This window comes from Emys orbicularis, chromosome 7 (genome assembly GCF_028017835.1).
Source record: "Emys orbicularis isolate rEmyOrb1 chromosome 7, rEmyOrb1.hap1, whole genome shotgun sequence".
NCBI lineage: Eukaryota > Metazoa > Chordata > Testudines > Emydidae > Emys > Emys orbicularis.
The window spans coordinates 80580462-80602340 of record NC_088689.1 but is presented as its reverse complement, the minus strand read 5'-3'; the positions used below and the strand labels follow the sequence as shown (position 1 = coordinate 80602340).

At 58.0% G+C, this 21879-nt stretch overlaps 1 protein-coding gene across 1 annotated transcript in view; it reads left to right on the top strand.

Moving 5' to 3' along the window:
• The first annotated feature begins 1587 nt into the window (after window positions 1-1587).
• The window catches only part of MST1R (macrophage stimulating 1 receptor), a 46214-nt gene continuing 25922 nt past the window's right edge, over window positions 1588-21879 (top strand). Inside the window, exons 1-4 of the mRNA XM_065407895.1 lie at window positions 1588-2808; window positions 16625-16813; window positions 17389-17514; window positions 17934-18104. Of these exons, the coding sequence (XP_065263967.1) occupies window positions 1588-2808; window positions 16625-16813; window positions 17389-17514; window positions 17934-18104 (1707 nt within the window). The remainder of the gene's footprint in view (window positions 2809-16624; window positions 16814-17388; window positions 17515-17933; window positions 18105-21879) is intronic.

Sequence of the window (21879 nt, the reverse complement as noted above, 5' to 3'; positions counted from 1 at the left end):
CCCTTGGGGATACTCACCAGGAGAAGGGTGGCTTGTTTGGCTTAGCATATGTTGCTTGGGAAAAGGTTTAAACTAACCCAGAAAAATGGTCTCTTATAGTGGAATAAGGCTTGTCCACGGCGGAGGATGGATGGGTGGTGGTGGTGGGGTTATACTGGTGTAACTATAGTGGTATAATTGGTAAAACTTTCCCATGTAGACAAGGCCTAAGTAAGTGCCCATGCAACAGTGGCAGTTTAGCTACATAACTAGCCAGTTGCGGATGCACATCCTGCGCTTGAGGGCACCTCCACGTGCGCTTATGAAGGTTAGGAAAATGTGCCCCTGAGGCTATAGCCGTGTATAATAATAAACCAAACAGAAGCCAAATCCTGTCAACTTCCCTTACTCCAGGGACCCGGAGTCTGAAATCCAGTGGAACTCGTCTCCAGAGACGGGCGGATCCATCGAGGCAGGTGTTCTATAAAGCTGGAACAGACTCGGGCTCGCTATGTATGGAGATGATTTGGGGCCGGGAGTTTTGCTTCTTGATCGGTTGCAGTTTTTGCTCTTTAGGGAAGTGAGCGCAGTCCTGAGGCCTCCCTTGTTAGCAGACAACCTGACTGGGGCCCTATTCTGCACTTCAGTGCTCCTTTCAACCTTTCTGACAAAGGCTCCTGCCCAGATGGTTTTGGGAATAGTGGGAGGCGGGCCGTCAATAAGGTCCCTCATTCCCATCCTAGCTAGATGCAGGCTGACCTTTGATGCTCAGTCCCTGGATCTGCAGCAGGTGCCTGAGTGAGGGAGAGGAATCTTCACCCTCTCCCCTCCCCAGCCCTTACTGTCTCCATCTCATGGCAATGTGGAGGCCAGATGGAGGAGGGGCTGCCCGGTGCTACCTCTTCCAAACAGCTTGGGCTACCTGTGAGAGATGAGGGGATTCTGGGGGAAAGAAGTGTCGTCTACTTGCAGATCCCAACTGGAGTGGGCCCCAGAGCTATATAGCCTCCAGTCTTTAGAGATCCAAACGTCGTAGCTGGTTATAAAACCTAGCCAGGCTTCTTTGTTCTGTTCAACATCCGATGTGCCTCAGCCCCAGTGTGTATCCAGGGCAGTGCACGCAGGGTGTATTGGCTTGCCTCGTTTGGGTGAACCCTCACTGAGGTTACCAGATGCTTGACTGTGCAAGTGGCTGGCTGACACGGCAGTACAGCGTCAGGGCAGCATGCTTCATTACCCATCAATACAAATCCACTTCTTTCCTCCAGTGAATGAGATGGACCAGCGCTTTTCTGGGTCTGTCCTGCTGGTAGGTGCTGTGGACATGCTGGAGAGATCCAGCCAGCATGGGGGGCCTGATCCCCTCTGCACTCTGGGGGGAGACCCGGTGCCTGCTCTGCGGGATGGGGAGGCAGTGTGCTCCCGGTTGGGTACTAGAGTGCGGCATGACACCTCTTCAATGTTGCGACTAACATGCTCTCTCCTGCTGGTATTTCAGCTGAAGTGGAATGGTAGCTCACACTCGATGGATCCCAGACCCGCTCAGAGCTGAGGCGCTCAGGTGACCTTTGAAGTCAAGGATCTTGGAGTGGCGTTTCCTCCCCTAGCATGGGGCTTTCATTCCTGGTTTGCCTCTCCCTGGGGTTCATGCTCACCGGAGTTTCTTTCAGCACTTGGCAATGCCCACGGATTCCCTATAGCGCTACCAGGGACTTCACTGTCAAGTATGAGCTGCCCAGCTTCACCGCGGATGGCCCCATCCAGAACATTGTCACCTACAAGGATCCGAGCGGAGCAGCTGCCCTCTTTGTGGCGGTGCGGAACAAGATCTACGTGGTGAGCCCGGCACTGGCAAACTCATCAGTCATTGTGACTGGCCCCGTGGGCAGTGCCCAGTGCGAGATCTGTGCCCAGTGCCAGGAGCCGGGAGACGGCCGGAAGCTTGAAGACACAGATAACGTGGTTCTGGTGATGGACCCATCTGAGCCATGGTTATACAGCTGTGGCACTTCCCAGCACGGCCGGTGCTTCCAGCACGAATTGGAAATCCAAGACAGCCTGGTGGTGGTTAGTGCCACCTACTGTTTGTATGCAGCTCAGAACAGTCCTGATGAGTGCCCAGACTGCGTGGCCAGCCCCCTGGGGACGAGGGTCCTGGTGACTGAAACCAGCCGTGTTTCTTACTTCTACATTGTCTCTACCATCAATAGCAGCATAGCTGCGAGGTACAGCCCGAAATCGGTGTCTATCCGGAGACCGAAGGCCACTTTGGATGGGTTCTCCTGTGTTTCCGATTCCCTCAACGTGCTTCCAGAGTTCCAGGACTCCTACCCCATTGACTACGTGTATTCCTTCAGTGCCCAGGACTTTGTGTACTTCCTGACTATCCAAAAGGAGAGCCCCACATCCGGATCGTACCACACGCGGCTGGTGCGGCTGACAGCCAAGGAGCACAACACGGATCGGTACCGCGAGCTGGTCCTGGATTGCCGCTTCGAGTCCAAGCGCAGACGGAGGCGGAGCTCAGACGGGGAGCACAAGCATGATGTGGCTTTCAACGTGCTGCAGGCAGCCCATGTGGCCCGGCCGGGCCCAAAGCTGGCCCAGGAAATCAGCGTCAACGAAACCGACCTGGTCCTGTTCGGTGCGTTCGCTGAGAGCGAGGCAGAGAGCTCCACGCCGCGCTGGTACTCGGCGGTGTGCGCCTTCCCCGTGCACCAGATCAACCAGGCCATCGAGGATGGGATGTCCAAGTGCTGTGGCATTGCCCAGCGTGAGCTGCTGCGAGGGCTCAGCTTCTTCCAGGCCGTTGAGTACTGCCCCCACAACGTGAGTCCCCTGCGAACGCTACCTTCCCCCTTGCCAGAGGAGCGGGGGGCATGTAGCGCTTTCTGCCCAGAGCGGTTTCTCTGGGGTGGGCCAGTTGGTTGGGATAAAAGGAAAGGCGGCCCAGTTGCCCCCAGTCCTCTCATTCCACATTGAATCTCAGCTATTGAGGCTCAAAGTTTGGTTAGTGTCTTCCTGTTTCTCACGCTTACCTATGCTAGCCGGGCCTTTGTGCTTCCTGGTTCTGGGGGTGTTGAGATGACCTTTAGCAGCTGCGGTAGCTGAGATCTGTCCAAGGGGAGCCCTGTCCTTGCGGAGTGCCCTGCCGGGTGAGGAGCTGCACTTGTCAGCGTGGTTAGGGCCAGGGGGTCGCTGCCCCAGCTGCGGCTCCAGGCTCTTTGCAGATCGCATATTGCTGACCTTGCTCCGAGCAGAGCCGGTTGTGTCTCATGTAACCTTGAGGGTGGGACTAGCGGGGCTAGTTCACGATCAGTTACAGTGGCCTTGTTTTCTGTCCCCCAAACCCCAAAAGCTTCTCTTCCCGCTGCCCCTCCCCCCAGCCAGTGAGGTTTGGTTTAATTGCTTTTCTACCCCATGAATTATATATAAGCCCCGATGACACACATTTAATAGCAGCCTCATTACTGCTTGGCAGCACTGAGTTGATCCAAGTACCCTTCTCTGTCTTCTGTTTCCGTTCCTTCAAGAGGGTGTGGCCCCGGGGGTTAGCAAATAGCACTTCCCCTGCTCAAAGTGCTGTGCAAATATGAATGGAGCCTCACAAAGTCCTGAGGAAACATTTGCTTCCCCTGCGTTTGCCAGATGGGGAAAGTGAGGCAGAGGGAGGGGACGGGGCTGGTCCAGAGTCCTGCGGAAAAACCATGTCAGACCCAACGTGAGAACTTGGGCTTTCCTGACTCCCAGCCCCCTGATCTGCACTTGACCCTATGTTTTCTGAGTGATGGGATACAGACAGACATGGTTATTGGCAGCAAGAGAGGGAGAGAGAGGAAAAAAGGGCTATGCCAACTTTTTGCTACTCACTGGCACTTTGGGCTTCCGCTAGACTCCAAACCTGTGATCTCAGGATTGTAGAAAATGACCACCCACAAAAATTCCCCAGGGCAGCAAGCACTGCTGTGGGCAAAGCTAATCCTGTGCCACCCAGCTGTGTTAGTGGGTGTTACCGTGCTCCTGGCCTCACACTGCCATAGCTATGGGGTGTCTTACAGTGCCTGGCACTGTGGGGTTGCCCTTAAGCTGTGTCACAATAGGCATGAGTAATAACAGTGATAACATGTGGCTAGCAATCTCTGCATAAAGTGAAAGTCTGGTCTGATTTGGCCTTTTCCTATTCTTACTAATCGGCTGCTGTTTGCCATCCTGCCCGCTCCTGGCATTGTGTGGCTGTTTGCTTTTCCTCTTTTCTCTCAGCTTTGTGTTCTTCCTGGAGCAGAACAAGTTGGTGCCCCCTTCCCTGGGGCTCCCGGCTCCAGGAATTGGGAACATGCTGCCTGTTTTGTTTGCAGATTGCTGCAGGGAGGTGTTTACAACCTGACTACTGTGGCGTCCCACGGCTCAGAGCCTGGGCAGCGCTCACCCAAGGTGGCCAGCCCCTCCGTGTGGATACGTTCCTGGGCAGCGTCATGCAAGATGAGGAGCAGGCTCACCTTGGGGAGGTGGGGTGCCAGGGTCCCAGTTCTGGGGCGACTTGCAGTTTAACACTGGGCTGTGTCATGCTGGTAAACGGCAGGAGAGCCTGGCACCTTGCAGCCAGGGAAGATTGGAAGCGTGGGAGGTTTCTGGTGTGAAATGGGCTCATAGGCCAGTTGGGAACTGATAGCGCGGGCTGTGCAGGCTGGCCGACTTAGTTTGCACAAGCAAAACAAACAGCGCGTTGGCAGCTGAAGGGGTGTTGCTGCCTCTGGAATCCGAAGGCTGCCTGCTCCACCGGATTGTGCAATAATCCTGACTCATTTCCCCTCTCTGTCGCTACATGATTTCTGGCTGCGGGCAGATTTCTACAGCGGCTGGAAGGGGTGCTGGCTGAGCGATCCACCCAGGAAAGCCCCTCACTCCAGCACACAGGAAACCCATGCATGCCTGGCGGTTAGGAAGAGTAAAGGGCAAGGCCTCGGTAGCAGCTCTGTTTCTGTCTTGTCCTTCCATCCAGTGGGAGCTCGGTTATTTATTAACAACACACACAGAATACATATACCAAGCAAATCTCTTATGCTCAACACTCCCAATATACAGACAAAATTCACCCGATGGCCAGTTAGGATCCTCTCATCTGGGGGTTCTGGCGATGTGTCTGCACGTCACAGTTGTGCAGAGGGGTCAGAGTTCCAGCAGCTTGATGTTAAATTCCTGTCCAGAGATGGTTCCCAAAGAGCATTGTTTTTTGTTACATTATTTAGGTAAAACAAGCTACCTCCTTTAACTCAGTACCACTAGGTAACAAAATTTAACCAATCATGCACTGGCACCTGTTTTTTCCTCCCTGTTCAACTCTTTATATTTTATCTCTCATGCCCAAATTGTAACTTATGATCTTCTGTGTTTGTGCAGATGGTCAGCATAAATTCACTGGTCAGAGTTTATCGTATCTATTTTACCAATTCTTGGGGTCTTTCTGTTTCCTCCCTAAACTTCCCAGTGCCTGGGTGTCTCTACTTTACAACCCTTGGTGTTATAACTCTTGTTAGGGGCATTCCTGAGGTGAGGGCACCTTAGCAGCAGTGGAGCACTTTTCCCCCTTAATTTTAGTGGTGACATCCCTGAGTTTCACCCAAGGCTGGTTTAGTATGGGGTGAGTTAAATCTCAGGCCTACACCCAGCTCTCCTACCCCTTCTCTCCTGGGAGTGCCACCCCAGATGGAATAGTGACTCCAGCCCTTGGGCTGATCTTTGGAGCCCCAGCACTCTCTCAGATCCAGCCATGCTTCAGTGGGCTGCCTGGGTCTCAAACCCAACCCAAGCCCTGTCCCAGGTCGAAGAGTGGGCAGGGCACCATCAGCATCACCGTGTCTCTGACCTTGGTTGGAGTAGCAGGGGGGCTGTAGGTCAGGACTGAGCAGCTCGTCATCATCCTGATCCCTAAATCTCCTCCCTCTCCCTGTTCGGAAACAAGCAGATGACTGAAGAGAGGCAGCAAGTCATCCGGCTGTGGGGGCGGGGCAGAACCTGGCCCGTCAGAGAGCTGGGCTGCGTGGAGGGGCTGACGACCAAGGCAAGCCCAGAGCAAGGGGAAAAGCAAGCGCCCCAGAGTAGGACACTTGATTCTCCCCAGTGGCTCCAGCAGGGTCAGTTCCCAGCTGGCCCCTTGCTGCATTTCTGGCTTGGCCCGGATCTTCACACTCCCCAGCTGGGATCTTCGGTTCAGCTTCTGCTAAGGCCTGAGGGGAAAATTGATTCCCTAGTGGGGGTGCAAGGAGGGGTCCAGGCCTGTGACTCAGAGAGAGAAGCTGTCTCCTGTCCCGTGCAGGATGAACAGGAATTGCTAGGGCTCTGCCAGACATGCCCATGGAGGCCGTGCTAAGACTCCCTGGTTGCTGGCCACAGGGGAAGGTAACAAGTGCTGGCTTGTGGCCAGGGGCCTCGGCGCTGCCACAGTGTGTAGGACGGGGAGGGGGCAGTACGCGTGGCGGCTCCCTACTCATGCAATCCCTCTCTGGCCTGGCTGCACTTGCACTTCTTGGCGGTACAGCCTGGCATTGCCATGCTCTGTTGCTGCTGCAGTGGGGGCATCGGCACCGTCCTTGCAGACTGGTGGCAGTGTCCTAATCTGCTTGGACAGCGAACTGGTGGGTACGAAAACCCAGAATCAAGCCAGTACCAAGCTCCAGAGAGCAGGGACAGAGCAGGCATGGGGGGAGGCCGGGTGCCTGCGACTCACCCGGTGCAGACGCAGACAGGGTGTGTAGCCTGCTGCATGTTTGCTGTCTCTGATTAGCTCTCACCTCCGCACCTGGGAACTGCCTAATCTGGATGTTCCTATTGCAGGCCTCTCAGCAGGTGCACCGGGCACATTTGGCACAGTCAATCACGGGGGATTTGTAACCTCGTGTTTGGTGCGTTGGCCTTGTTAAGTCAGGGGTAACAGTGCCAGGTCTGGGGCTCTCCTAGCTGTAAGCTGAGTGCACACAGGTGCGAGAGGTGCTTCTGATTTAGGGTTCCGCTCACAGCTGCTAATTGCCCTGTAATCTGACCCACTCCTCTGGATCCTCAGAGAGCTCGTTTTCAACAGAACTCGGCCTCCTGGAGATGGGGTTCAAATACCTTGGTGTCCTGCCTGCCACAAGGCCAAACCTCTGCTGGGTGCGGCATAACCACATTCTGCAATCAGAGACCTTCTGTCTGTGCCTGGGGTCTCAGGCAGCCGGGGAATTGGGGCTGCAAAGAGGTCTGGGGAGGGGAGCAGCCGCAGGTGGCCCTGGAGACTGTGTTTGTTGGTACAGAAATATGAGGGGAATTAGTGCCAGAAATACAAGAGAGATACAGCCAGGGAGGGTGAGCCCTGAGTTTCACCCTGCTGTGCCCTAGCCCTGTGAGCGTGTCTCAGCTAGTCCCCACCTGTGCTCTCCTGGAGCTATGCTTAAGCATCTGGCCTGTGCTAGCATTCAGCTAACTGGCTGCAGCTCCAGTTGGGTGGGTGTGTCCCATGCTCCATTCCCTGCCCAGCTGCTCCTAGCAATGCAAGGAACAACTCCCCAGGGGCTGGTTAATGTTAATATTTAATAGGAGAGCTGAGAGACCTGCCCAGTGCTGGTCCCCTGTGGATGCAACCCCAGAGCCTCATTGGGGTGAGGCCTGGGGATGGGAAGTCTCTGGGCTCGCCTTGGTGGGCTGGGAAGCTATTTTCAGTCCTTTTCATTGGCAGTAAAAAGCTTCCATGTTTTGGGTTGCGTTGGCAGGTGTGGATTTTGTGTTGGATCCGGGATGCTCCACCCTGTGGTTTGCCAGTGTCACAACCTCTTTACCCCTGTTGCCTCTGGCCCTTCCCAGCTCTGTCTCAGGGATGGTACAGAGGTGTCCTGCTGCCCCCTTGCCCGGGTATTGACCGACCCTGGCTTTGGAGCTGGGAGTAGTGTGTGGAGTGGAACCCGCAGGCCCCTCCTTGTGAGAGTGGCTGAGTGCGGGACCCCAGGGTGAAGGCGCCTCGTGGCTGTGTTCTTCTCCCTCAGTAGCTGCTACCTTCTCTGGGTAGCATGTTGCAGCAATCCCATCTCTGTGCTGCAAATCTGGGAAGCCCGGGGCTGCTGACAGGGAAGGGCCGAGAGCATGGGAACACATCCCCTGACTGCAGTGATGGTGCCGTGCAGGGGTCTTGACTTGGAGCTTGTCCTGGGACCATGCCATGTGCATTCAGCATTCTGTGGCCATCCTGTGGCACTGCTGTATGGGGAGACCTCCTGAGGGCTGCTGTGATTGAGCTATGACAGCGGAACTTGTGTGGCACAAATGCAGCTGAGCCGCAACCCTCTGAAACCCTGGGATCTTCTCCAGAGGGCAGCATGTTGTCTGCTGAGCGCACCAGGCAGCAAGTGCCTTGCACAAGTCCAGGGCCCAATTCAATGGGCTTTCAGCCCATCTGACTTTCTTGGCAGTCTGACAGAAACAAAGTGTGCCATCCACTGAAACCTGATTAACTCTCACACTGAGGGTGTCTCTACGCTGGCGCTGGAGGTGGGATTTCCAGCCCCAGGAGACAGACCCATGCTGGCTCTGAGCTGGCGGGCTAAAAACAGCAGTGTAGTTGCTGCAGCATGGGCAGTGGGACAGGCCACCCTCTTGAGTGTGTACCTAGGGTCTCGGATGAGATCGTACTGGGGTGCCCGGCCCAATGCTCACACTGCTGTGACAATGCTGCTGTTTTTAGCATGCTTTGCTCGACCAGACGCCAGGGCTGGTGGTGAGCAGCTGGCACTATGCTTCCCGGTTGCAGAGCTGGTGCATGGCTTGTTTCTGACCCACCAGGAGGGGAAAGCAAGGAGTCAGATTCCGGGGAGCGAGTGCCCCCCCAGAGGAGGCTGCTCCAGCATCGCCTCTGACCATGTCCAGTATGATGGTTCTCCTGGGGTGACACCTGCTTGCTGACAGAGAGACAACGTAGGCCAGTTCTGATCTCACGTGTGCACACACAGCGGGCATTCTGCTCTGGCAGGATCCAGGCCAGCTCCCCCTTTCCTGTTCCCTGGTGCTAGGCGCTTCTTGGCACCCTTTCTCTCCCCCGCAGACTTCCTAACCCTCTCCAGGTTCCTCCCTAGGCACCGTGCTGCTCTGCTCCCCGACCTGGAGCTGAGACCCATGATTGGCATGGTGCCAGGGAGGCTCGGGGAGATCAGTCTATCCAGTAGCGCTCCGGCTTGCACAGGGGCTAAGTGACAGGAGGCCCTTTTGGAGCCACGGGGCTATGGCAGTGTGAATGGCTTTGTTCTCCTTGGAGCCCCAGGAGGAAATGTTCGGTGGTGTCAGGTGACCGGTCAGTCTCCGGGCTTGGGAAGGCAGGGAGGGTGTGTGTGTGTGTGGGGAGGGGGTGTGTGCAAGCTAGTCTGCTGGATTCTAGGCCAAGCCCCATCACCGATGTGCTTCCAGGGCCCAAGGCAGTGGAGAGGCTTCCATGTGGGCGTGGGACACTGCCAGGGGGTTTGTGCACATTCCCCAGGCCTGCCAGAGAAGAAAGGTGAGGCCTGAGTCACCCCACAGCTGACTGCGCCAGATTTAAAGGCACAGGGTCCTGTTCTCAGCTGTGGAGCTGCAGGGTCAGGAGCTGTGTGGTGCTTTCGGTCCCACGCTCCGAGCAGCCCGAGACGGGTCGCCTTGGCTGGTCTTTAGCTCAGGGCTGGGCGGTGTCTCCGTGGAAGCTGGTATGGTGCCAGCCCCAGGGGTTGTGTGGCATGGCTGATCTGAGGGGTTGCTGTGGTTTCCATGCGCGTTCCTGGGACTGATCCTTGTCACTCTTGGGAGCTTGTCTGTGGGCAGGCAGCACAGGACGGACATAGCTCTGCAACCAGTGCTCCGAGCCAGGTCTGGCAGCAGGGGAGGGACGTGGTTCTGCGACCCCAGTGCTCAGAGCCGGGGCTGGCAGCAGGGGAGGGACGTGGTTCTGCGACCCCGGTGCTCAGAGCCGGGGCTGGCAGCAGGGGAGGGACGTGGTTCTGCGACCCCAGTGCTCAGAGCCGGGGCTGGCAGCAGGGGAGGGATGTGGTTCTGCGACCCTGGTGCTCAGAGCCGGGGCTGGCAGCAGGGGAGGGACGTGGTTCTGCGACCCCGGTGCTCAGAGCCGGGGCTGGCAGCAGGGGAGGGATGTGGTTCTGCGACCCCGGTGCTCAGAGCCGGGGCTGGCAGCAGGGGAGGGACGTGGTTCTGCGACCCCGGTGCTCAGAGCCGGGGCTGGCAGCAGGGGAGGGACGTGGCTCTGTGACCCCGGTGTTCAGAGCCAGGTCTGGCAGCAGGGGAGGGATGTGGTTCTGCGACCCCGGTGCTCAGAGCCGGGGCTGGCAGCAGGGGAGGGACGTGGTTCTGCGACCCCGGTGCTCAGAGCCGGGGCTGGCAGCAGGGGAGGGACGTGGCTCTGTGACCCCGGTGTTCAGAGCCAGGTCTGGCAGCAGGGGAGGGATGTGGTTCTGCGACCCCGGTGCTCAGAGCCGGGGCTGGCAGCAGGGGAGGGACGTGGTTCTGCGACCCCGGTGCTCAGAGCCGGGGCTGGCAGCAGGGGAGGGACGTGGTTCTGCGACCCCGGTGCTCAGAGCCGGGGCTGGCAGCAGGGGAGGGACGTGGTTCTGCGACCCCGGTGTTCAGAGCCAGGGTTGGCAGCAGGGGAGGGATGTGGCTCTGTGACCCCAGTGCTCAGAGCCGGGGCTGGCAATCTGGTCTATTGGGAAGGCTGCTCAGCATTTCCTGTTATAAGACTCCATTGTCAGTTACTCATAACTTTGCCAAATTCTAACCATTTGGGCTTAAATTTTCCATGCCCCGTGTCTTCCGCAGCCTGAATTTTGTTGGGAATTTCCAGCCAAAATGGTCAAGCTGTTTCCAAGAATGAGGCTGGGGAAATATATGCTGTGTTGCCGAGGGGCAGTGGAGTAGCATTTAAAGACGGTCAGGACTCCCCCCCCCCCCTCCCATGGGAGAAACTGGAAGGCCGAGGGGAGGGACCAGGCCTCGGCCTTCTCCCCATAGGGCTTGTCTGCACTCTGCCATGGAGCAGTTTGTGGGGGTTGTGAATTGTGTATTAACACATCAGGGTCTCCATGGGGCAGTTAGTGCTCTGCAGCTCACCTCCCCCGGTAGATGGGTCTGTGGTGTGTCTCCCAGAAATCCGCCACCCTATGCAGCTGGCTAGTTTCCTGTAGGTGCAGCAGCCCCTGTTTCCATGTGGTTGGGTCGAGGTTTTGCATGTGACCTTTTGCATGGCCAGCTCTAGCGGCCCCATACTTTGGAGCAGGGACGTGAAATGGGGTCACCCCAGTGTCAGAAAGGTGCCTTTTGTTGTCCCCAGGAAAATCCTTCCACACTTGGCTAAGTTCAAAGAGTTTTAACATTACAGTTCACACATGCTCAGTGAAGACTTCTGCGATGGTGGCTGGAGATTCTCCCTCACTGAGCATGCTCCATTGCCCCAGAGCTCCCAGTGCTGACCAGTCTGTGCAGCCACCTTCCTACTGAGCATCTGATGCTCCAGCCTAGGCTAGAGGGGGTGGACAGAGCAGAGCTGTTCCTGGCCCCAGCTGGGCATGGGGACTGAGGGCAGGAGCCGGGCTCTTGTGCGCTCTCAGAGCCCCCCTGCTGGCAGCCAGGCCTTGGGGAGCAGGAAGCTGAGTTGAATGCAGAGGGGCAAGAGCCAGTCCTGGGAGGCAGAGGAAGGAGTAACCTGGGACCAGGAGTCTGAGACTAGGTTGTGGTGACTGGGCCTGGAATGTGTGTGTGGGGGAGGCTGAGACTGCTTGGGCAAGGAAATGAGGACTGAGAGCCACTGAGGGAGGCATTCAGGTCGGACGAGGGGCTGGGGGATTGGGGCTGGTTGGACAAGGAGAATGCGGGGGGATAGAGACAGATCTGACGAGGAGCTAGGTACAGGGGGAGAATTGCGACTCGGTAGGCCAAGAGACTGGGCCATAGGGCTGGCAGGGGGATTCAGTAGAGACAGGTTAGCTGAGGAGCGTGGGAAGGGAGTCTAGGGCAGGGGTCCCCAACGCGGTGCCCGCGGGCGCCATGGCGCCCACCAGGGCATCTAGGTGCACCTGCGTACTGGCTGGCGGACGAGCATCTGCCGAAATGCCGCCGACAAGCAGCGACATCCAGAGGTGTCGCCACTGAAATGCCGCCGATTTTCGGCGGCATTTCGGTGGCACCGCCTCTGGATGATGCTGCTTGTCGGCGGCATTTTGGCAGCAACGCCAATTGACATTGCCGCTTGTCGGCGGCATTTTGGCGGATGCTCGTCTGCCGCCACGGTCCTCTGTGGCTCGTCGTCTGGCACCCGCCAGATGCAAAAGGTTGGGGACCACTGGTCTAGGGCACCAGACCTGGGAGTAGGAGAGAGACAGATTGGACAATTAGCTGGAGGAGGGACTGGGACGGGCTGGGCAAGGAGACAGGGACTGGTATGAGAAGCCTGAGGACTGGAGACAGCCTGGGTAGGCAAGGAGCCTGGGTGGGGAAAAGACAGGACTGGGACAGGTTGGAGGGGATGGGACAGCTTGGGAAAAATTGCAGAAGAGTCTGGGCTCCCCTCCAGGCCCGGGAATGGAAGCAGAGATCCCTGCATCTCACTGTTCCTCTACCACCAGCAGCTAACTGGGAGCCCCCAGCAAAGCATGCGTCTCATCCCACTGGCCCATGAGAGGATGACAACCTACTACTGATGTGGATTGCTCCAGAGGCAGAGGTCTGTGCAGTGCATCTAACAGTCCCAACCCTGCTGGTGACCCAACTGGGGCTCAGTATGATGCCACAAGATGGCATTTCTGGATTTGCAGTTTGCTTTTTGAAAGCCTTTGGCCCCTTGTGTGTCTGTGTTAGGGCACAGCCATGACACGCTAGCCCGTGGGGAAGTTGGACGGCGATCCTGTAATTAAAGACTGCACCGTAATGCAGTCACCCCAGGGGCTGAATTCAAACCGCACGGGCGCCCTTTGATCTCCTGTTTCCTAACGTCTGAGGGCCAGGCTGTGTAACCTCCCTGGTGTTCCTGTGCCATGGTTTGTCGTGTGCCGCACTGCGAAGATGGGAAGTGCTAGCGACTGGAGCCCCATTGGGAGCCCCTCCTGCAGCCTTGCTCTTAGTGCTCCTCCCCAGTGGGACTCTGTGTCTGCCAGTAGCAGAGCACAACTGGATTTTGTCTGAGCAGATGCAGATGTGCAGGGGGAAGTGCCCTGTCACCTGATCCCCGTGCCAGAAGAACCAGAGGCCGTGAACTTCAGCCCCTGGAGGCTGTGAAATGCTGCGGGAGGCAGGGGCGTGGAGGGGGGGCGGTGAGGCGAGGCGGAGGCTGTCTGGGATAGGGCGCAGCAGGGCAGCCCTTTGCCCTGTGACTGGCTGTGCTTGTGCCTAGCCTGTAGCTCCATTCTGGGTAGAGGAGAGGGGTGGGCCAGAGGGTGTCTGTGGCCGCACAGCTACAGCGCTGCAGCTGTGCCCCGGTAGAGCTGCAGCCTAGACACTTCCTGTGCCAGCTAAGGGGTTTTCCCATGGCTGGAGTGAATCCAGCTCTCTGAGCGGCGGTAGCTAGGTAAAGGGAGAATTCTGTCAGCCTAGCTGTGTCTGCATTAGGGGTTAGGCCAGCATAACTACAGTGCTTGGGGTGACGTTTTCCCAGCTGAGTGACGTCGCTGGGACAATCGGATTTTTAAGTGTAGCCCAGCCTGAGGCTGTGTACCGAGCCCTGATCTCAGCTGGATCCCTCGCCCCTCCCCGGTTTCATCTCCTGGGAGTTCTGCCCTGGAGGGAATGGGAACCCACCACATTTCCTGGGAGTGTGATGGAAAATCCTCCCTCCACGGAGGCTGCTGTGGCCTTTTAGTCCAGCTTCGTCTCCTTCCTTCCACTATTGTGTGTCATGGGGTCAGGCCAAGCCCTTTGCCTCAAGCCCTTGCTTCGGGAGTGGGAGGGCCCTGAGTCTGAACTCTTGCCAGATGTCTTGTCCGTTTCCCAAGAGCGCCTGGCATGAACTCATGCTCTGTTTACAGTTGACCGCCCTCCTCTTCTGCAGCAGCTGCCTGGAGCTGTGCAAGTCCTAAAGGCAGGGAAATTGGGCTGCCTGCTCCAGCTGGGTCGGGTGCTGGTGCGCGTGGAGGAAGGGGTGGGTGTTATGACTCCAGGCGAGACAGCTAAGCCGCGCAAGCGAGAGGCAAACAGGCCTTAAGTTAGGAGCTGCCTGTGGATTCAACAGCGGGATAGCAAATGATATGCAGCCAATGCGAGGCAGGACAGAAGCACTGTGTCTTCATCTCCGGACCTCTGGCTGTAGCCAGAGGGAGCTTTGCTTCCTGTGACCCCTGTCCTGAAAGTCCCATCACAGGCTTAATGTGCCACCCTGCTCCAGTTGTAATCTGCACCAGTGTGTTCTGACCCACCTGCTGAGGTAGTGCTGGTGCCAGCGGTCCCTCCTGCCCCTCGGGTGACTAGCTAGCAGGGCCCTAGCAGTAGTGGCCTCACTCCCAGGGATGGCCTGCATCAGATCCCATGGAGCCTCCCTGTGGGGCTGTCCATGGCAGGCCCATGGATGTGGCTCTGGGCCAGGCGATGGAGAAGGGTTTCCAAGGGCGCTGCTGTGTGGCCTGGAACATTGAGGACATTTGTCCTTCTCCCTGTCCATCCTACGCCCTGATCATCAGCTTCCTTTGGGAGCCCCTGGCTCTGGCAGCTCAGGTTCGGTTCACTGGCTGCTGGTCCCAGGGCAGGAGGTCTCCATCCGGCAGTGTGTGTGTCACAAGAGCGGCTTGCACATCACGCCTCCAGAGTGCTGCATGGCTTTGGTCTTCTGGCTCTCTGCTGGAGGAGTTGGGGGAGAGTTGCACCTCAGTGCCGCCCCTGTACAGCGCTCAGCTCCTCCAGGGCAGGGGCTGGATCCTGTACAGTGCAGAGCACGTGGCTGGACAGTGACTCACCTCTGTGCCACCCCCTGCACCGGGTGGGTGGCTGGCCTCTCCTTCCATGCCTTGGCACAGGCATCACCCCCTCTCTATCGTCTTCCCCACCCACTTCTGGCACTGTTCCAGCTTCCCTCCCTGCCTGTCCCGCCCTGGCTGGGAAGTCACCTGCTCTGTGGATGGACTTGGATGATCAGCCCAGGCATTATCTCTCTGAGCAGCCATACGGAGCATGGGCCGCTGAGCTGTGTCTCTGGCCAGCTGGATCAGGGCCATGTGCCGCAGGGGCAGGGGAAGATGTTTTCAAGAAGCTGCCCTGCGGCTGTGCCACCTCCACTCCTCTGCCCCTCTCCCATCTGTCCTGCCTGCCCCTCCCCGGGCAGTCCAACCTCCTCCCCCGCCCCGGGGCTGGGAAACTCTGGGATCAAGGCAGGGAGTTTGCCCGTTATCCCAAGAGAGACTTCCCTGCGAGGGAAACAGCTCTAAAATTTCCTGGCAGCTGCCCAGCATTCATCCAGGTGCCCAGGAGCTGCTGCTTCCCCTTCAGCTGCCAGCAGTATCTGTTCCCTTGCAGCATCTCTTGTCTGCGGCTTAACGGCCAGTCCTCCCTCGCTGCTGGTGATTCCCAGCTGGCCCGGGCTTCTGCAGAAAGGGGAGCTGGAGATCAGGGGAGTCCCCTTCTCCTCGCCCGGCCAGCGCCAAGCCCAAAGGCTACCCACACCCGCAGGTGCCAAGTTCTGTATAGCACCATGGGGGATGTTCTGGGCCAATCAGTTACTGAGTTCATTTCATATTTGTCGATTGCATCAACTTCAGCTTCTGGGCAATGCACCCCGTAGTGGAAGGTGGGATGTATGGGGGTGGGGAGGGAGGTTAGGAGGTGTATGGGTGGGTGCTATGGAGTTGGGGGATGTATAGATGGGTGCTGGAAGGCTGGGTGGTACTGGGGTGCAGCGGGTGAATGGGGGTGCAGGTGGTACTGGGGAGTTGGTATATGGGTGGTGCTGGGGGGTTGGGGAGTATGGGTGGGTGCTGGGATGCTGGGTGGTACTTGGGGTTGGGGGTGTATGGGTGGGGGCTGGGTGGTACTGGGGAGTTGGTATATGGGTGATACTGGGATGCTGGAGGGTTGGGGGTGTATGGGTGGATGCTGGGGGGCTGGGTGGTACTGGGGTTCAGGGGGTGTATGGGTGGGTGCTGGGGGGTTGGGGTGTATGGGTGGTACTGGGATGCTGGGGGGTTGGAGTGTATGGAGGGTTGGGAGATTGGGTGGTATTGGGGAGTTTGCAGTATATGGGCGATACTGGGATGCTGGGGGGTTGGGATGTATGGGTGGGTGCTGGGGGCTGGGTGGAACTGGGGTGCAGGGGGTGTATGGGTGGGTGCTGGGGGGCTGGGTGGTACTGGGAGGTTGGGGTGTATAGGTGGGAATGTGGAGCTAACTGCTGGTGGTGGCGGGAGGAAGCCGGGCAGGGGGTAGCTGGAAGTGGCTGGGGCCAGCAGTGGATTCCCTGTCCCCTTTGTCCCCTTTCCCCCCAGCTGCTCCCTCCCCACGGGTGGCCGGCAGAGGGAGCAGTGAGTGGCAGGGCGGGGGCAGCGGCCCCAGATGCAGCGGGAGCACAGGCAGGTCCATGTGTGACACCGGGCAGCCGGGGGGGTGGGGAGGAGGAAGAAGACAGGGGGGCGGTGGAGGTGCCACAGGGAGCTAACGCTGTGCGATGTCCCAGGTTAACCTCTCGTCTCCGGTGGTGGATACCAGCTGCTGGAACAAGCCCACCCTGGTCACCACGGCCCCCTACAAGGTAGATCTGTTCAATGGGCACATGGCCGGAGTCCTGCTCACCTCCATCTTTGTGATGGCCCAGGGCAATGTGACGGTCGCCCACCTGGGCACGGCGGAGGGGCGCATCATGCAGGTAGGCTCTGCGGTGCCAGGCTCCATGGCTGTGCCCCGTATCCACTCCAGGGGGGGCTGCAATGCCAGCCCCTCCAGCAGGGGGCGACACGCCCTGGGATGCTCCAACGGTTTCCAAAGCTCATGCGGGGCGTCCGTCCCGTGGAACTGGCACGGGCCGGATGAAATGGGGCAAATCATGCCTGGACTTGGGGCTCTGTGGCTGGCTGCCAGTCACAATGACCTGTGAGGCTGACTGGACTGTGCCCAATCCAAAGTACCTCCATCCCTTTCCCTGGCGCTATTGCTGTGCTGCCACTACCGTAGGCTCTCCCCCTCTCCGTGCCGCTGGCTGGGCCTGGAGGAGTCAGCTGCCTCCATCCAGCCATGTGGGCAGGCCACTGGCTGGGCCTGAGCAGCACTGGGGGGCCATGCGAACACTGTAGACCCCCCCTTCCCTGGGATTGCAGGGAGCCGGGGCACGGTGCCCCGCCCAGGGCAGTGCTGCTCTCCTCCCGCGGGGGTCGGCTGGACCATGTCCTCCGGCTTTCCTTGGGGTCGCTCGCTCTCTGAACACGGCCAACTGCCCCCCCTCAGGTGGTGCTTCAGCGATCCAGCTCCTACACCGTCACCTTGGCCAATTTCTCCCTGGGCAAGGAGCTGCCGGTGCTGCGGGAGGTTGGCCTGCTGCAGGACTCTCTGCTCTTTGCCACCGGAAACAAGGTGAGACAGGCGAGCGTTCGCCCCCAACCTTGCTGGGCTGGGGGCTCCCACTTCGCCCGGGTCAGGAACCAACTCTGTGCCCTCGCCCCAAATGGGATTGGAGCCCTGGACTGCCTCCAAGTGCTGTGGGGTGTAGGCAGGTGGTCTGCACGTTGGGCTGCTGACCCGGCCATCCCGCCAACTTGTCAGTCCTGGGGAGATGTGCTGGCTGGGCTGCGGGGTTCATCGCAGCCCCTCACCCGTGGCTGGGAGATAGCAGTGGCTGTGCCCAGGGGCATGCCAGCTGCAGGAAGGCCGTGTCCTTCCCTTCTGGTGCTGAGCGGTGTGTGGAGGTCCCCGTTCAGCGAGTGCTTTGCGGTTGCCCCGAGATCTCCGCGAGCCTTGGCCCTGCATGCTGACATTCTCCCTTTTCCCTGAAGGTGTCTCAAGTTGCCATCACCGGCCCAGGCTGCCGCCACTTCCTGACATGCCAGCGCTGCCTGCGGGCGGAGCGCTTCATGAGGTGCGGCTGGTGTGGGGGCGTGTGCACTCGGCAGGAGGACTGCGCGGCACTATGGACTGAGAAGAGCTGCCCTCCCATCCTCACTGACGTAGGCCCCTGCACCGTCCCCCGCGCTGTCCCTCCTGTTCCTCCTCGTATGCTGCGCTGGCTCTTGCCTTGTCTCGGGCCCATGCTTTGCACTCCGCTTTCTCCGGTGCACCTTGATACATGCAGCCCCTAGGGCCCTGGACCCAAAACACACCCGCTGCCGATCCTGCCCTGGAGGGAGTGGTGCTGCCTGGCTGCTGCACTGACCCAGCCTTTCTTTCGTGCTCACCCCCGATCCCCTTTCCTAGCTCTGCAGTAACCTGGGCATTTCCCTCCCCCAAGGGGGGCTGGCAGGGGACATGCTGCTCTTGGCTGGGACTGGCTTTGTGCCAGGCTGGGGGGAGAGGGCGGGGTTTGTTGCCTATCAGAGGAACATGGGCATTGCCAGACTGGGTCAGAGCAGAGATCCGTCCGGCCCAGCCTCCCAGGGACCAGCGCTGAGGTTTCAGAGGTGTCAGCCCTCCGCACACAGGTCCCCTCCTGGTCTCTAATAGGTTGGCTTAAGCCCTGAGGCAGGAGGTTCAATATCCCTGCCAGATTTGTTATTAATTATGACAGCTCTGGCTATTATTGTCCGTGCCCACGTCCAATCCCTTTTTGCATTCTGTCAAGTTCCTGGCCTCTGTAGCTTCTGGTGGCAGTGAGTTCCACAGTCTGCTCACATGTTGTGTGCAGAAGTATTGCCTTTTATTGGTTTGAATGTCCCATCTTTTAATGTCATTGTTTGTCCTCTGCCCCATCCTCCCTTCCCTAGATCAGGCAATATTTTATTGCCGTTTCTCATGTGCCCTCTCATTCGGGTCTAAGGTAACTGCCCTATATCATAGACTCCCAGGACTTGTGCTCTTTCTTGGCTCCATACAGTTCCTGGGAGGAACTGCCTTCAGTGCGACAACCCTTCTCTGGAGTCTGCTCTGTCTCGGGGGTTAAGCCGTAGGCCCCTGGAACTGCACCTCTCTGAGCCTTCAGCATGCCTGTCTCTTGCAGTGGGTCCCCTCAGGGAGTCCACTCACTCTGGACCCCCAGGGCCTCCACCCCCAGAGGGAATGATGCAGCCCTGATCTCTAGACTGGAGTGACTCTCAGCCAGCGTAAAACATGAGGGTTTATTGAGCATCTGAACCCAGCACAGGAAACTCTCCAGACCCTCAGGCCTAGCAGCTCTCAGTACCGTACATCTAGGTCTCTCCTGCATCCAGGTGGGCTCTGGCTGCTCTCTCTCCCTAGTCCAGAAGCCCCCTCCTTCCTGCCGATCATCCTATATCATCTCCCGCAACAGCTCCTCCCCTGTCCTTTGTCTTTGGTCCCAGCTAAACAGGTCGCCTGGGGCTCCTCTCTTCCATCCTTTGTTCCCCACTGGCTGGAACTGGCTGGTCAGGTCACCGGGGTCCTTTCTCCTCAGCCCTTTGTCCTCCCACTGGCCAGAACCAGCTGACTGCCAAGCTGGGCTGGGCCTCCTGGTCACCAGGTCACCAGTTGCTAGGGTCATCTCCAGGCAGTTTTCTGCTAGACGAGGTTACACGTGGTCCTCTGCAAAAACAAACTCCCTCTCCCACCACCTCCCTCCTGCAGAGACTCAAACAGGGCAGAGGGGCCGGTTAGCAGGTGCTCCTGAGCGTGCTTGTTAGTTCAGCTTCCCCCCAACCTTGCCAAAGGCCAGCTCCCCGGCAAGGACTGGTTACACCAAAGGCTCCGTATTGCTGCAGTACGTGAGGATAAGGGCTCTGCTGTGCTGGGTGCTGTACACACCCAGGGTAACAGATAGCTGTCCTGATCAGCTGACAGAGCAGACAGATGCAGGGCAGGGGAAGGCCTCGAACTCACCAACATTGTGACCCATGGGATGGCAGCAAGCGGTTTAAAAACATCTCTGTTAACATGGGTGTGACGTTCTCCTCTGGTGTTATCTGGACTGGTGATCTCCTAGGTCACTCCAATCCTTGACTTTGGCAGCCATCCTTACCCTGCTCTGCTGTCAGAACCCCCACTCCTGGGCTGTTCATGCACAGCCTCTGGCATGTAAGCTGATCCCAGCTACTTGCAAACGAATGACACGAGCCAATATCTCTGGTCCCAGAAACAACCCTAGGGACCTCCGTCTTGCAGTGTCCAGTTATGCCTGCTGGACACTGCAAGCTTATATAAGTTCATCAATTTAACAAAGAAATTGATATGTACCAGGCTTGTTATCCCAAGGGGAGCCTCTGACAAACTGCAAACCAAATGCACTGCTTCAGGTAGAATAAACAAACAGATTTATTAACTACAAAGATGGATTAAGTGATTATAAATCAAAGCATAACAAGTCAGATTTGGTCAAATGAAATGAAAGCAAAATGCATTCTAAGCTGATCCTAACACTTTCAATGTCCTTAAAAACATAGATGCTTCTCACCAGAGGCTGGCTGGTTACTTTTCTGTCAGGCTCTCCCCTTTGATCAGCGTTTCAGTCGCATGGTGGTGGTGGTGTCTGTAGATGTAGGTGTGAGAGAGAGGAAGCATGGCAAAATGTCTCTCCCTTTTATCATGTCCTTTCTTTCCTCTTGGCTCCCCCCCCCCCCACACACACACACTTCAGTCAGGTGTGCATTACCTCATCGCAGTCCCAAACTGCACAAAGGAAGGGGGTGACTCCCTCGAGGGTCCAACAGATTCTTTTGTTCCTGCCTAAGCCAGTGTCCATTGTTCCTGTGAGGCTGGGCTGGGTTTGTCCCATCCATGCCCTGACGAGGTGTGAACTGCCTCTCTGCTATTGGAGAGTTTTTGCATGGGCTTGTTCTAAGCCATGAGGATACATTTTCAGCCTCATAACTATATACATGAAGTTATAACCTATAACCTTACTATAACATTACTGTAACAATTAGTATAACATCACTATAACAACCATGCTCAGTGCATCATGAGCCTTCCGAAGCCACCCAACGTGACAAACTTTGCATTGGCTACCACACAATCATTTTATAGAGATGAACATGGGGGTGTAGGGTGTTCCCCCGAGGTACAGAGCGTCACAATGGGGAAATGCCTCCTTTCCCCCTCATCTGAGTCCCTGGATGGCTGGTCAGACGCTTCCCCGGGGGCACCTTGGCCGGCATCCATGCAGCACTTGCGGGCATCTCCTTCTCATGCCCAGCTGCTAAGTTGCATTAGAAGAAGTTATAAACTCCAGTACTGGAAGAGGTTATTTTCCCAGCATTGCCCTTCCACAGGACTGCTGCCTGCCAGGGAGCTGTCACGGTCCCTCTCAGGGGGTCCTGCCAGGCAGGGAGCTGCCATGGGCCCCCTCAGGGCGTCCTGCCGGACAGGGAGTTGTCACAGGCCCCCTCGGGCGTCCTGCTAGGCGGGGAGCTGTCCCAGGCCCCTTGGGGTGTGCTGCCAGGCGGGGTGCTGACACGGGCCCCCTTGGTGTCCTGTGGGGTGGGGAGCTGTCATGGGCTCCCTCGGGTGTCCTGCCAGGTGGGGAGCTTTAACAGGCTTCCTCAGGCCTCCTGCCAGGCGGGGAGCTGTCTGTCACGGGCCCCCTCGGGGGGTCCTGCCAGGTGGGGAGCTGTCATGGGCCCCCTTGGGGCGGCCTGCTGGGTGGGGAGCTGTCACAGGCCCACTCAGGGCAGCCTTCCGGGCAGGGAGCTGTTAGAGGCCCCCTAGGGACAGCCTGCTGCTTGGGGGCCATCTCAAACCCCCCTCGGCGCTGGGGAGCTCTTCAGGTTGCGCTGTCATAGCTCCTGCCCTGGACTCTGGAGGCTACTGGTTCGGTCCCCGGAATGTGAACCACGC